The sequence below is a fragment of the Phragmites australis genome, chromosome 4, assembly GCF_958298935.1.
Source record: "Phragmites australis chromosome 4, lpPhrAust1.1, whole genome shotgun sequence".
Taxonomy (NCBI): Eukaryota; Viridiplantae; Streptophyta; class Magnoliopsida; order Poales; family Poaceae; genus Phragmites; species Phragmites australis.
The window spans coordinates 31,397,362-31,413,318 of record NC_084924.1 but is presented as its reverse complement, the minus strand read 5'-3'; the positions used below and the strand labels follow the sequence as shown (position 1 = coordinate 31,413,318).

Below are 15,957 nucleotides of genomic sequence, written 5' to 3'. Positions count from 1 at the left end.
GCATACCGTACACAGTTTCCTCAGTAAGATTGTATTAGTATCGTATGTGATCTCTTAGTTTTCTGAGAGATACCAAGTCTAGAAAGAGTACCCACTAAAAGCATAAACGTAAAAATGTTGGGCACAATAATACATCTGAAGATACTCTCCGATTCGTACTTACAAAAACCGAACAAAGGGTTTACCAGGCCCCCTCAAAGAGAAGCCATAACGCATCAAATACACACTAGCCACAGCAATCGAGTGCATTAGCCTCTTACCTAGAGTGCAAAATGATTATATCAATGCTTGCATACCCAATAACTAGAGTGCATTATCCTCTTAACGAAGAAAACTCCATGCAAGATTACACTACGTTCTACACCTCATCAGGTAATTCAAAATTACATATAGAGACGACAGAAAAATCTCATAGTTGAGCAGGATTTCATTTAATTTTATGCATGAAACAGAACATAGATGTTTATCTGTGTTTTCAACAAATAATCAGATTCATCTGCCATACAATAACTACTCGTTGTCATCCCCGGCTTTGGATTTCTTCTTCTTCTTCTTCCCTTCAGTGGCCGTCTTAGGTTTGGTTTCCTCTGAAACTTCACGGTTCTTCTTTTTCTTCTTCTTGGGAGTACCATTGGCTTCTGCATCACCATTGGCATGTCCTGCACCATTTTCCTGCTCCTGTGGCTCCTCTAGCTTATGCTTCTTCTTCTTCTTCTTCTCGGTTCCAGGCTCAGCTTCTCCATCAGCAACATTGGAGCGCTTATCCAGGTCCATTGCGTCACCATCTGCCTCAGCTTTGGACTTCTTTTTCTTGCTTTTCTTGGCAGATGCATCAATCTTATCATTATCTGCACATATTGGAGAACAGCATAAATATTATTGAACCATAAATGGAATCAGTAATGTGTCGCACTGGAGGAAATTAAAACTAGAGATTGGATTTCTGACAGGTGAAATTAGCCAATCCTTACCATCATCATCCTTTGAGGTGCCATTTACCATACTGTCAATAGCAGCTTTCATCACATCAAGGTTTTTACGAGGTGCAACACCCTTGTCATAGAAGTCCAATCTCTCCTCAACTTGCTCACGCAACTTTTGCCCAAAGACGGAGGTACTTGACTCTGAAGTCAAATATACAGTGGAAAACAATCAGAGGATGCTTTCAGAACGAGCATAATTAGTATCCAAAGAATCCAGTAACAAAGCTCTCTGTAACTAACCTGAGTAACAATCAATGCGTGATGCCATTGAGCATTTGTTTGCCAGGTAACGAGCCATTCTGCCCTTGTTCTTGGTTGAAGCACGGCCAATAAAGGAGGAGTGGAATATAAGGCCATACTTCGGTGTGTTCCCTCGAGTTTTCAGTGCTCTGGTGGACAATGGAGACGCGTAAGAGGCATATTGTTCTGACTACTAGCCAAGATTTATTTATATATGATCAGTTTATAAGAGCAACTATTTCCAAAGTTAACTTCGAAATATAGAAACACTGGGAAATCATAAGATGTTGACTTTAGCAACCTGAAAAGTGCCTTCTCAGCACCAAGTATTTGGAGAGTGGAGGCAGGACACTTGGCAAGATTTGAAAGACTGCCAGCATGAGAGATTAGGCGAGCTCCAACAACTTCACCAATTAACGACGTCAGGTTCGGTGCAATATCATTCATCTTAGTCACAAGATATTCATAAAGGTTTTTACGATATTCAGACAGATTCATAACCCTTTGGGCAAATTGCTGGACATTGATCAAGTCAACTGGTGACAGGTCCTGGCCTGAAAACAGATAAGAACAAATAAATCATAAGTGAATTTAATACGACCATTATACTGAAACTAGATCAACTGTACCATATCTCATTACCCATCGAGGCCTTTGCTGCTTCAACAATTTCTTTTGCCTTGTCCTCGTCGCCAACTATATCAGCCAAAGCAGGAATATCTTTTTCCGCCAAATCAGATTTGTTCACGATAAACTTAGCAAGCTTGGCATATAGGTAGTTGTCATTGACAATCTTGACCAGCTCAGGGAAATGCCATGAGAACCATTCCCTGCATTTTTATTAAGCAAACAATCGATATTCAAACTACTGCTATGCTGATACTCCCAAAGGACCCAACTCTGATGGACCAAAATACAACTCAATACTACAATCTGCATCAGAGAGTTAACAAGAATCACTACAGAAGAAAAAGGAACAGACCTAACTCTCATGGAGAAGGAATTGATGTCCTTGTCAAGTGTATCCAACAGGAAGATTGCCTGAATCACCATGTTGTCAACACGGTTCACATTGAACTTCACCTTGGCCCTGCTGTAGCTATGCCCGAGACCCAGCTGCGCCTTCTCCAAGTCCGACTTCTACAACCAACCACAACCAAATTAAGCACAGCCAAGACTCCAGCTTTACCGCAAATTTAGGACGACGATATGCTATCCAACAAACCAGAAGGCAAGGTTCACAAACATAATAACAACTCCGAGTCACACTGGAAATTTACAACGCAGAATGTGAACATGTGCGAATATGATGGGGGGGGGGGGGGGAGGCGTCACCTTGAGCTCGTTGATGAAGCGGTCGAAGTGGAGGCGGACGCCGCGGAGCAGCTCCTGGACGAACTCGTTGCTCTGGCAGGGGATGCCGGTCACCTCGGAGATGTGGGAGCCGACCTTGGGCTCGACGACACCGAGGCTGTACTTGGCCTTCTTCCCCTCCTTGGGCTTCGGCAGGTTCAGCTCCAGAAAGCTCCTCAGCTCGTCCGTCATGATTCCTGCCCATAAAATAAAAAATGGCCAAAAACCGCGTCAAAACACGCCGTTCTCGGAGCAAGACTGCACCTTTAGGTGGCGAGAAGGGGCGGGACCTTCGGAGATGGCGTTGCATTGGTTGAGCGCGTCGATGGCGGAGGAGAAGGGACTGAAGGCGGCGAGCTTGACGGCCTTGCCGAAGCGGTCGAGGTCCAGCACGGAGGAGCGGACGGCGTCCACGCTCTGCCCGATCTCGTCGATGCCATACGCGTAGAAGAGCCCGTAGCCGGAAGCCGATTCGAACAGCAGGTACAGCGCCATCGCGCCGGCGGCGGAGGGCTGAGGTTTGGGGGCGGCGGAGGGGTTAGGGTTTTAGGAGAGCAAGGAAGAAAGGGCTGGCGCGGTGGCAGTTTTGTGGGTTCAGGTTGGGCCCTTCTGGGCCGTTGGATGTACAGTTTTCCTTCTCACCCTCCTCCAGTTTCTTAATTTTCAATTCAATCCTGGAAATATGGGTCTCAGTGTGATTTCAACGATTGTTTGATGGGCTAATATAGAATATATCGTGGTATTGTAATGGTATAATTCAACCGATATTGTTACTTGGGGTAACGAAATATCTAAACTCTTACACGATCTCTCTTTTCTAAATTAAAAAAACAATCTCTCCTTTCCCCGAACAAAAAATACATCTTCAAAAGAAGATAATGAAGCCATCTCGATAACAAACAAACAACTTTCAATAATCCTTTTTATCTATTTATGAATTCCTTTTCACAATTTATTGTATACTCTTCATTATCTTGATTTCTAGTTACCACCAAACTGCAATAAAACCCATCATGGCACACATAGACAATGAGATGATCAAGCTATGAGATGAAAGCTTGATCGCAAGGTCGGTTTGCAGATTTTAGTGACTTAGGACGAAACTAAAAACAAGATCTATTGAATTGAAATATTAAAAAATTAATTAATATATAAATTATAAAGATAATATTCAGTATATTAAAAAAAATGTTTCTGACGAGCATGCACACCTTTGAAGAGCATGCACGGCTCGCGAGGGTCGAATGGCCCACACCAATTTACGAGGATGCGATCTGCCACACGGTGCCCGAAGGAGGCGAGGGATGAAGTCAAGGGCGCGTCGAGGAAGTCGAGCGGCTGCTCCAAGGAGGCGAATTAGGATTGCACGAGATGAAGCGAACTCATCGACTTATCTGCACACAAGAGGATTGCTAATTTAGGTTGTTGCTAACATGTTGGCAATGAACCAAAGTAGCAAAATTGCTTCTATTGGGCTAAAGCCTATGCACGATCATATAACTGTTGCTATCAGTTGATTGGAATTTGGATTGTTATTTTTTTATTTGGTCATAAGTAATATACATATATATATATATATATATATATATATATATATATATATATATATATCTGTGTGTGTGTGTGTGGACCCCCTGGGTTTTGGGGCCTAAGACGACCGTCCCACTTGCCCCCTTCAGGACCGACCCTGCTTGGTTGGTAGCCTTGAGAAAATGCAGGTGACATCTAGTGACAGACACAGATCCAATAGGTAAGGACCTTTCTCTTCTCCATCTTTCACCTCTGCCTCTTATTTCTTTTTTTCTTCTTCTTGCTTCTCCTTTGAGATTCAATATCTATTAGCTCTACTACTTAACAAGTCTCTAATGAGTTTCGTGCCCACCTGAATTCCACGCCCACCCATGAATCCCTCGCTCCTAACGTGTGTGTCACCTTCTTTGCGTTCATCGAACGATTTCTCCCCTCGCTTGACAACATGTGGGTCAGCATCCCACTTCTCTCTCCCATGATGCCACACCAGTAATCTCGTTGCATCTCCCGCTTCGTTCGCCTCAACTTCGCTCCGTTCCGCCCCCTTTTCCTTCCTAATCTCATCCTCCTGTTCGTCCCGGTCTCAGCGGCCGCTCTTCTTGTACGTTTCCTCCGTCATATTCTCGTAGCGATTGCCATCTCACTGTCCATCACGATGGCTCTGTCCATGAATCTGTCTACCCCCTCCTTCACGTCGCATACTCCTGGGATCGCAGCGCCGATGACAAACCTCTCCACGGTGTGCATGGCGAGGCGGAGCTCTCCGCTAAGGCCGGGGAAGATGGGAGCGCCCGGGTTGGGCTTCTCCAGCCGCTGCGAGAAGGCAATCACTGATGGAGCCGATGAGTAGCAAGCCAATCAGGAGGAGGGAGGCCCCAATCACACACGCGTCCACTCATGTCGAGATCTCATCGCCACGCTCATCGGCCACCTCAAGCTCCGATAGGGATGGGGGTTCTTCCGATTCTAGAAGGTTGGTCCTCATTGGAACAAGACAAAATAGCAACTACTGCTGGAACAACGTTGCCACCACCAACACCTACTGTTCGTCCCCACTTGGATTCTCATGAGCTGGAGCGACACCACGCCTTCTTCCCTTCGAATCTTTTGGCACAAGTGAGTTCCTGATCCAATCTTTTTCCCATTCTTCCCCTCAGAATCATGCTACCCTTGCCTAGATTTGATCCGGCACAACCAAGATGGAAATTTTGCACTCCTTGAGCTTGGTTGCCGTGTAAGGTGTTCGACGGTTTGCCTCACTGAGCAGGAGCCACCACCCAGGAGTGCGTTCTTGCGCCCATTATGCTTTGTGCGGATTAAAAGTAGTGTCTTGGTGTTCTTGTGGACCGAGTTTCTCGCTCCAGGTTTATCTTATTTTTTCTGAGGCAAAAGGTAGATGAGGCTCTACATTATATTTTCATTGATGATCGCAAAGCGATCGAAACAAGTTGGAAGAGAAAAGGCGGATCTTGAAAAAGTAGTGTTGAATCCCCCGTTGTCGTTAACTCAGGTGTCGCCAGTTGTCGCATTTAATTTGCCTTCTTGGGTTTACAGGTGTATATGATACTGGTATGGCTGATCTGATCCACGCACTTGCCAGCCCAAGGCATTCACTGTCTGTTCATCATTCATCTTCAGTTCGACCACCATCGACTTCACAAGTGACAGTTTGGTTTACCAACCCATTGTTTTGTTATGCTAAACTTCACAAGGCCCGTCCTTTGGTGGTAGCTGCACTAGAGGTTTCCAAGGACTCCTCCGCAGGTCTGGCTAATCGCCAGCCTTCCAAAGGTCGATACTGATATCACGTACTATGCAGCTATATTTGATCAGTGTCCATCTCTAAGAGTCACAAATCTGTAAGTTTAAAGTAACATATTTATTGCGTACCTGCATATTTTTAGGGGTTATTAAGACCTGGCACAATGCCGATGCAGTATGTTTCGATGTTAATAGTACGATATGTCTGGACGAGGGTATTGATGAGCTCGCTGATTTCTGCGGTGTAGAGCAAGCCGTTGCCGAGTGGATAACAAAGTAATACTGCATTGTGTGGAGTAATTTATCTAGGTTGTTATAGTGCTTTATTACATTTAATTTTGTCAAAAGAGCTAACCTTCATTAGGCAAGGAGGCATTGGCAGCCAGGGTGTCCTTGATCAAGCCATCTCTGCCTATGTTGACGAGTGCTTAGAGAAGAGGCCCCAAAGGTAAGCTCACCTAAGTCTCATCTTCATGTTAATTTAGATGGTAATGCTAGAACTTATAATTTTTATATATCAATCAGTTTTGCGTTGTCAAATTAATTTTTGTTATGTAGCAATGCGTGTGTTTCATGAGATAACTATGTTGTCTTGTGAATTTTCTCCTTCTGTTGCATCGCACATGTCTTTAACTAGTCGACTATAAAAATGTCCTAAGCCAAATCCATATTTTATTAATGTCCTACAGACAAATTTGCCAAAAATGTAACTATTAAAAATAAAGCAAGAAAAAATCATATAATAAGCTTATTGATGCAACTCGAGGTTGTAACATCAAACAAATGGTATAACATAACCCATATATACAGTTTGCTTGATGTTATGAGCTCCAGTTGCACATATCTAATAAAAATCTAGAAAAAAAAACCAGACAAAAAACAAGAAAACCACCAGAAAACCGGTCTTCCTCCGCAGAAAGCAAGAAAACCACCAGAAACCCCGCCGCCCCCGTCTTCCTCCGCAGATCGTCGCGCAGCCCGATATGCCCACCTTACACATGGGCCCCCCGCCGGCTTCTCCGCTCCCGCTCCCGATACGCCCGCCCTGCACATCGCCCCTGCGGTTGCCCCCGCCGCCGCCGGATCAAGCAGCAAGCCACCCCGCAGAGGGGGACGCGACGCAGCGCCTGGCGCACTGCTTCGCCGAGGGCCTGCAGGCCGGCTCGCTGGCACTGGCAGCATGGTGTACCAATCACTCATGGCGAAGCGCACCTCGGCCGTGGCGTTCCTCCAAGCGTACCTGCTGTACATCAGTACATGGCCCGCCATCTGCTTCAAGAAAGTGGTCTTCATATTCTCAAATCACACGATCTACAATGCCCCCCTGGGTAAGAAAAAGATACATATGCACAAATAATTCGTTATTGCTTCTGTAACGTATGCACAAGTTTATGAAATCGAAAAGCCAATTGTTGCATCTAATGAAGTTATTTTCTGAAGCAGGTTCAAAAACAGATCCGCCAATTGGTCAGGTAAAAGTTTCTCACCAACGTTTTTTCAGAGACGCTGATGACTTGAGCTGTTTTAGACAATTAGACATGAAGCTGTGTAATCAGGAAATCTTATCTAAGGCCGTCTCCAAGAGAAGCGGCAAACGAGACTCTAAACTACTGTGCTGGCTGCCACCTCAGCTTTTGCCGTTTGCAGCGCACGTCGCAGCACTCCAACAGAAGCGGCATTTGGCGCTACAGGAATGCCGCTCGCATTTTTCGGCGGCAAAGTTGCGGCACAATGTAGCAGCCCACATCACTGTGTATTGAGGCTGATCTGTGGGTCCGAGCGGAGGAGGAGAGTAAAAGAATGTAGGAAATAGGGTGTCTGTTGGAGATAGAAAAAATAGGAGATACTGTAATAGTGATAGGAGATACTATAATAGTGTTATAGGAGGTGGATTTTTAGAGTTTCTGTTGGAGATGACCTAACGCAAGGGATTAGATAAAACACACTCAACGATTATTTAATTGAGCATTAAATTGGATCTTTTTCAAAGCTGTGACAGATACACCTTTTTTAGCATGCTCCAACATCTATTCCAGTTGGTCCCAAGGGATTGCAACTGCTGGAGTACCTGAATGAAGCCTATGGGAACTTTCCCATTTACATCAAGAGACCGGCAAGTCTATTACCCAGCTGTAAACATCTCGATTTTTTTTTCTTCAGATAGTATAAGAAATACCACTTGATGACTATGCAGACATCACTGCATCTTGTTTATACTTCTGTTTTTCCAGAACACACATCTTGTTTATGCTTGTTTGACATTTTCTTCTCTCGTCTTCCTCTCCAGTTTTTGCAACCAGCCTCTTCCTCACCAGCATTTTTCCCACCTGCAAAACCTATAAAGCAGCTGAGTACGAAGGTACTCACAAGACTTAATCTATATATGGTATATATAAATAATCCGACTCCAAAGATTATGCATTAAGTCATTAGTAAGAAAAAAACCATAAAGTTGATTAAAACATATGCGTCCGTAATCTAGATACATATGTGTCAGCATCTAAATATAATCAACATACCCTTTCAAACCTATAACTATCAACCTGCACATGAGTTTAAATGGAACCATAGTAATATATCAATAGCCAGCCATCAACATTACCCAACATACCATCCATACCACCATCCCATATTTGTAACTCTATTACCGATGCAAATAGATAGAAGCATGTTCATGACCAAAAGCGCGATAATTCGAATTGTTTTTACACCCTACAGGGAGTACTCCTTTACTTACACGACTCGATGACCATATGACTCACGTGTCCACGTAGGCCCACACGAGGGGTACTCGTGTCAACCTTTCCCAATAATCCTTAACTGTTTGATCATGTGTCGATAGGTGTAGGGGTCATCTAGAACTATTTTCAGAGCAAACTGTATACCCCTACAAGTCCGCCCGCTCACACCATCGACTCGCACGATAAAAGGCTACAGCTACAAAGGTATTCGGCTTATCGTTCCCATATGCGACATGTAATAAGTACGAAAAGTGTTTAAACCAACTGCATCGATGAGCGGTGCTTAACCGATGCAAAGCGGTCTATGGTGTGCCCAACTCCTCTCCCAAACTATCCCAAGGAACTCCTTTAGGGCAGAAGACACCCCCTAACATCGCTCACATCTCATCTCATCCTCACATCTCATCCAACCCTCAATATCATAATCAATATTCGTGAACCATAAGTAAGCCCTAAGCTCGCGACCAATAGTTGCACCATCGCTCGACTTCTACCGAGGACCTATGCATTGCTAAGCATTTCGAATAACTTTCAAGTTAGACATCAACAATATTATCAAGGCTACAAGGATATGGATAATCAAATAACCAAGGTAGGATAATGCATCACATAGGTTCTACCCATAGAAGCCCGACATCGACTCATTGAACATGCAAACTTACATACAACATAATTTATCAATTTTAGACTCCACAATTCAAATCGAAAGGTGCAATATACTTAGATGCTTGCCTTGCTGCTCTGTGGTTTGCCTAATACTTCCCGCACAACACTCACAAAGCTTTGAAAGGTTGGCGTCGCCTTCACTCGCTTGGATCGGCGGCGCAACACCCTCTAAACGAATCCAAATGCAATGCATAAACAAATGAACAATGAAAATATGCGCAAATGATGCATGCTTGAAGTATAATAGAGCGCCGAGCTTAAAAACATTTACAAAAGACCGTTAAGCCATTAGGGTTTCGAAGTTTGAAACCCCGGGCAAGGTAACCTAAGTATACCTAGCTTTAACAGACTGGCGGTCAGACCAACGTAGAGGTGGAGGTCTGACCGGTAGCTAGCAAAGAGTTTTGGCCTCTGATGGTCTAACCGTAGGTATGGTGGCGGCCAGACCGTCCACCAACGGTCAGACTGGCCCAAGTGGCAGTCAGACTCTTGTATAAGTTTTCAACTCGGATTATCCGGTCCTAACTGGCTGTCAGACCTCCAAACCTTATCGGCAGCGCCTTTGCGGGGTCGCTAGCGAGGATTCCGGTGAGACCTTCGACAACAAAGCGTACCAAAAATGCTCTATAGGACTAATTGAGTGTTTCTAAAATGATTTAGACATCATTCACCAGCTAAACTTAAAATACCCCATGGATTAGATCTAGGCTAGGTTGAACTTGGGCCTAAATGACATGAGGGTCGAATCGAGCTCGGAAACAACGGGAAATTGGTAGGGGATAGCTCACCTCATGTTATGGAAGCTTTCTATTGGATTGGAATGCTTCGGGGAGGCTCCAATTCGCGGATCGACTTCCAGAGTGGTGGTGAAGTTTGCGGTCGATGAACGGGTCTCCAGTGAGGGAGAAGAGGGGGAAAACTTGGGGAAATCCTCCAAAAAGTTTGTGGGAGTTCCCACCTCTGATCTTCGGCCTTCGAACGTGTAACACCTTATTTTAAAGGAACAAAATCGGGCACAACATATGTATGCCAGGATCGAGTTTTCATACATGTGCTACATTATCAGTGTATCATCAGAGTGCCATTATTACAACGTTATATAACTTATTACAAAAGGACTCGAGGGTCTAAAAAAACACAGTGAAACTAAAGATCTTCAGTGCTAGTGGGGCTTCCATCTTCCACAGGCGCCAACCGGGGGCACTCCAGCTTAGAACAGCAACTCCGAGTTGAAGTCATCCTCTTCGAAGGTAGCAGCTTCATTGACGGCTTCTGATCAGCAAAGGGGATGCAAAAGAAGAGAGAACATGTGTGAGTACAAAAATATACTCCGCAAGTGTAGGGAAAATATGCTATGGGGATCAAGTCAAGAAAAGGATAGACACAGGTTAACTATACTAAGCAACTATGACTTATGACTTCAACAACAGGCAATCTATTCACTAGGTGAAGACTCAACTATAACAAAAAAAATTACTCATCAGATTCCATCTGACTACCAAGACTCACCAGGTAATTCTATTACCCAGCTACCCAACCAACCAAACCAAACCCAGATCCCATCTAATACTGAAGAAGTCTAAGTTTGCTCTTGTCCGTGAGCACTACTGATCGACCAGATTGGTACTCTACAGAGTCTGCACAGCTTTCCACACGAGTTGTGATTCCCGTGTTGCTTCACACTTCCGGGGTGTCGAGTTGGGATCTCACTACAAGGCCTTTACAAAGCTCCCGCCAATTTGCAGGCACCCACTGAGGTTTTATCGCTAACAGACGATTACATCGTTGTAGAAGCCCCCTCTTGTACCACTCAACCGTCCAACGGTACCTACATAGTTAGGGGGAAGGCAAATTACTTGTCCAGGCCGTACCCATATAGGCCTCATGGATGTGCGGTTGCATTTGGTTACATGTTCAAGAACCGGTCCTTAGGACCCCACACATGAACAATCACAAACTTGATGTAAAGCACCACCTCAAACCAACCATTATGTAGGATCCTTATACCATGTTGCTACAAGATTACCATTACCCGATTTCTTGTTGCATAGTTCATTAGTCAATATTAGTATTTCCCCAACTTATGACTGCACTAGCAAATACTACCCATTTTACCCCATGATCCATGAACGGCGACAAGTAATTGTCATACAAAACTAGTAAACCCTAAAGTGGGATTCCATTTAGACAAGCATGCAATTGAAGGATAAAACTACACATGAATCCTAAAGCAGGGGCAAAATGTTCAAGAACACTTGCCTTCAGCGGAGTGTTGCTCAAAGTCCTTGAAAGCTTGCTTTGGAAGATTCCCGAACTATGCACCTCCTAATCGACCATCCGAAAAAAGCACACAACAAAAACTACTGAGAACAGTATACCATACAGTACTGAATCTAGGTAAAAACCCTATAAAAAGATTCTAAACGTCGCTATGAACATTTGAGCGTAAAAATCGCCTAAATCGGAGCTACGAGCAAAAAATATTGAGCTTTTGAAGTTCTAGGGGCTAATATGCACATTTTAGTTGATTTCCGAGAATAAACTGAATTGATTTTATACTAAAAACTCTATTTATGACGTCATAAAACAAAACAACATTATTTTTTTTCAATGGAAAAAATCGCATGGAATAGGTTCACTGAACTATGGACCACGCCTGGGGGATTGGTCCACGGGTCTACAGTGGGCCGGATATGAGGTTGAAGGAGTATTTAATCTCAGCCGTTGGATAGAGATCAAGCGACCAGGGTTCTTTGGGTCTTGGCCGGCTGGCGCAAACACGGGGAGGCGGCGCCCGATGGTGGTGAATCACCGGCGCATTGCCGAAAATGTGCAAAATCGCGCTACCGACCACGGATTGCGATGGGAAGCGGCGCAAAAGAGAGAGGAGGCGGAGGGGATCATCACCGAAGGGTGCTCGAACGCCGGGAAGGGCGGTGGACGGCTGGTGACGGAGAGGGGCAGCCGACGGGCTTCAAGCTCTGTGTGGGCGACGTCCTGTGGCGGAGAAGCATTGAGGAGCGGCGGAGAATGGTCCTTGAGCACCTGCGACGGCGAAGAGAGAAGAAAAAGGATCAATGATGGCTCGGTCGCGGAGAAAAAGGGCGGTTGCCGAGCTCTCACCGGAGACGATGAAGATGACTATGTCGAGGTCGATTTCTGAGCGGAAAGAGAGGGGAAATGAGTGTATTGGATGCGGAACATCACAAGGAAGGAGGAGGGCGGCTTATATGCGCGAGAGAAGAAGCAAATCGGCTGGGAAACGGAGAAAATGGTCGGTGACCTTGATGGAGATAAATGTGGCGGTTTTTCGCCTTTGAGAGGGTTATTGGAGGGGAAAACGGTCGGGATTGAGTGATTGGAGGGCGGGGATCTCGGCCACGGGATTTAATTGGCGATTTAAGGTGCGGGGCAGCTCGGATTTGAATGGCCGGTGGAGGTTGGGGGCGATTCGGGTGGGCGGCAGGAGGAAGGGGAAGGCGAGCCGTGGCTCGGGCGGGGGCGGCTCGGCTCTAGCCGGCTCGGGTGGGGCCCACATGACGGCGGGATAGGGCAAGGAGATGGCGGTTCAGCCTAGCGGGCCAACGTGGGGGAGAAAGGGGAGGCGGCCCACTCGGGGAAAGAAAAGGAGAGAGGGGAGGGGGAAAAGGTTGGCCAGAGGAAAGATTCGACCCAAGAGCATTTTCCAATTTTGGAAATCTTTTTCCTTTTTAGATTTTGCTTCAATTTCAAAAGGGGTTTTAAACAAGCAACTTCTAGCGAATTTATGCAAACTTTTTCCACACATAAAAACCTACTACAACTATGACGACATGAATGCATCAAACTTATATAACCTATGGCCAAATTAAATTTAGAAATTAATTTCTTTCTATTGAACAAAAATTTACAACTCATATTTAAATTCTATCAAAATTTTAAACTATTGCAAAAATTGAAACTTAGGGTGTTACATAACGCGACGAGTAGAGCACTCTTTCTCTCTCTAGGGTCAGGTGGAGAGAGGGAGTGTGAGAGAAAATTGAGAGGGAGAGAGCAAAAGGAAGTAATCGATCCACTTAACCCGAGCGTCTGTGTGCTGGCGGTCAGACCGCGAGCTCGGGCAGTCATACCGCGGGGAAATCCATGTGGCACCCCACGTGGCAGCGCACCTAGTGGTCAAACCACGCATGACACCGGTCAGACCGTGACAGGGTTCTTTTGCTGAAATTTTTCTAAGTCTCCCCTCATCATTCTCCTTCTATTATTTTCCTTCTCCAAGACATGTAGGGATTATCTAAAGTGCTCTAAACCATCTCTAAGGTCTTTAATAAATGTTTAACCGATTTTTGATAGGCAAACACGTGCAAGCACATGAGATGACGATTATGCATGCTTAATCAATAATTAGCATTTTGGGACGTGACATATATGTGATGAAAAGTTGCGGTGCTCCATAAACATGGCAGATAGGCATTGTAATGGTAATTTTGTACTAAATATCTTTTGCTACCAATAAAACTTGAAGGTAATGTTTGCTTTACACCTACGTCTCTTCCTATTAATGCACCTCTATTCATATTCTCCGTAATGCCTTGGTAAGTTTCAGATCTTAATTCAGATTGACGGAAAAAATGAAACATTAACCGTTCACTCTCAACTCAAGAATATCCATTAACAGAAGTTTGGTCAGATAAACGTCCACAGCATATGTAAGGATTAGGTTCATCTTTCCGATAGTGAGCATAATAGCAAAAGTATTCAAGCATAGTAACTTCTTGTCTACCGGTCAATGGTTGATCATTGGTTTCTTTGTATTTGATGCCCAAATGAAAGCTTTGTTCACCATATGGAAATAAAAGAGGATACTTGTCGGTGACATGGAAACCAGGGGTCCTCGAGTCTCGAGGCCAGGACAGCAGAATGTCACGTGGCGCCTTCCCTCGGGGACTATCTCCCCGAGGTCCGAGTACCCGAGTTTCCCGAGGACCTGAGAAGTACAAGTTCCGGGAGAGGGCGCTCGGGGCCATGAACAGTGGTCCCCGAGTACTTGAGTTCCCCGAGGACCCGAGAAGACCAAGTTCCGAGAGAGGACGCTCGGGACCATAAACAGTGATCCCCGAGTACCCGAGTTCCCCGAGGACCTGAGAAGGCCAAGTTCCGGGAGAGGACGCTCAGGACCATGAACAGTGGTCCCCGAGTACCCGAGTTCCCCGAGGACCCAAGAAGACACAGTTTCGACAGAGGGTGCTCGGAGTCATGAACAGTGGTCCCCAAGTACCCTAGTTCCTCAAGGACCGAGAAAAGATATATCCGGGAGAGGGCACTTGGGGCTATGAACAGTAGTCCCCGAGCACCCAGAGTTCCCCGAGGACCTGAGAAGCCCCTTGCCAGTGGACCCCACAAGGGCTCAGCGGTGAGGTGTCAACTGGTGAGAGGCCCGATGCTGCATTTAAGAGGGAGTGTGGCCTATCACTTCCAACCACTCCCCCCACGCCTGCTGTCAGTCCCTGCCACCGCCTGGCAGGGAGGAGTGGGGACATTTATTGCGATGGGTCCCATCGCGCGTTATCCGGTGCAGCTTGGTGATATCGTCGCTGGGCTCGAGGCTTATCACCTGCCCCCCTGCAGTGTCAGGCCCGCTCTAACCGAGCGGGCATGCGGGGTGGTTCGGCGGCTGCCCGGTGGGCCCCTCTCCTAAAAACGGCTAAAGCCGTGCGTAATGGGCGACAAGACCGGCCAGGGACGCACTTTTCAACCCCCCATAACATCAAGCTGCAACCCATGGGGACTCGTGCCCTCCTTTCTAGGTACGCCAAGCCGCCCCAACGGGGTATAAGAAGGGGTGGGCACCCCGGAGAAGAACAGAGTCTGAAGAGGCTGAACAAGTTAGAGAAGTCTTACGAGCTGGAGAAGATCAGGATAAGATCAAGAAGTTCAACAGACGTAGGCGAGCTAACGAAGACAGGATACACGAAGCTCTAGACTTAGACAGAAATCATTGTAACACAAGAGATCCATAGAGAGGCATTCCCAGAGCATTTATAGCATACACACAGGAGTATGATATTACGCTCTGTGCAGCCCGAACCTGTCTAAAATCCCTCGAGCATTTACTTCACTAGCACCCGATCATCCGTCCCGCTTGCATCTCTCATATACTCTCATTTAATTCACGTACGAGGTAGATTCAGAATCATCCCCCCGCCGAATCTCAAAGGGGGTCCCTTGGATCCCCACTTGAGGAGTTCATCCTCCGACAATACTAAAGAACCATAAGTGTTGGGTGATTTGGCTAAATATCTTTGAATTCACCACTATAACATTCAACATTGATACTGAATTCTTCGTCTACAGAATATGAATCGCCAACTATTAAAGCAGGTAACTCAGATGCAACTGGTAAACTATATCTGTCACCATGAGATGCAGTGTGTCAGTGAATCAGGAACCGGGGGTCCCTGAACCCCAAGGCCAGGCCAGCAATCCGCCACATGGCGCCATCCCACGGAGTCTCCTCCGCAAGGTAGAAAAGATTAAGTCCCGGGAGAGAGCGCTCGGGGCCACAGTCTAAGTGCTGGGAAGAAAGTGCTCGGGAAGGTATACAGTGGCCTCCGAGCACCCGAGTCCCCCGACAGTTAGGAAAGCTAAGTACCGGGAGAAACGTGCCCGAGGCCGCGAGCGGCGGCCCCCTGGGCGCCCAA

At 46.0% G+C, this 15,957-nt stretch overlaps 1 protein-coding gene across 1 annotated transcript; it reads right to left on the bottom strand.

The window, feature by feature from the left end:
* Positions 1–398: 398 nt before the first annotated feature.
* On the bottom strand, positions 399–3,153 carry LOC133916103 (nucleolar protein 56-like). The gene is made up of 8 exons (XM_062359611.1): positions 2,867–3,153; positions 2,559–2,773; positions 2,206–2,363; positions 1,866–2,053; positions 1,525–1,777; positions 1,224–1,372; positions 972–1,124; positions 399–848 (listed from the first exon to the last, which is right to left on the bottom strand). Exons 1-8 carry the CDS (start codon positions 3,069–3,071, stop codon positions 511–513), a joined length of 1,659 nt encoding a protein of 552 aa, XP_062215595.1. The 5' UTR covers positions 3,072–3,153; the 3' UTR covers positions 399–510.
* Positions 3,154–15,957: the final 12,804 nt, after the last annotated feature.

Coding starts and splice junctions, on each gene's coding strand:
- LOC133916103 (XM_062359611.1), bottom strand. CDS start 3,071: ATGGCGCTGTACCTGCTGTTCGAATCGGCTTCCGGCTACGGGCTCTTC. Junction 1,778..1,865: donor AGCAGCAAAGGCCTCGATGG/GTAATGAGATAT, acceptor ATCTGTTTTCAG/GCCAGGACCTGTCACCAGTT. Junction 1,125..1,223: donor ACGCATTGATTGTTACTCAG/GTTAGTTACAGA, acceptor ATTTGACTTCAG/AGTCAAGTACCTCCGTCTTT.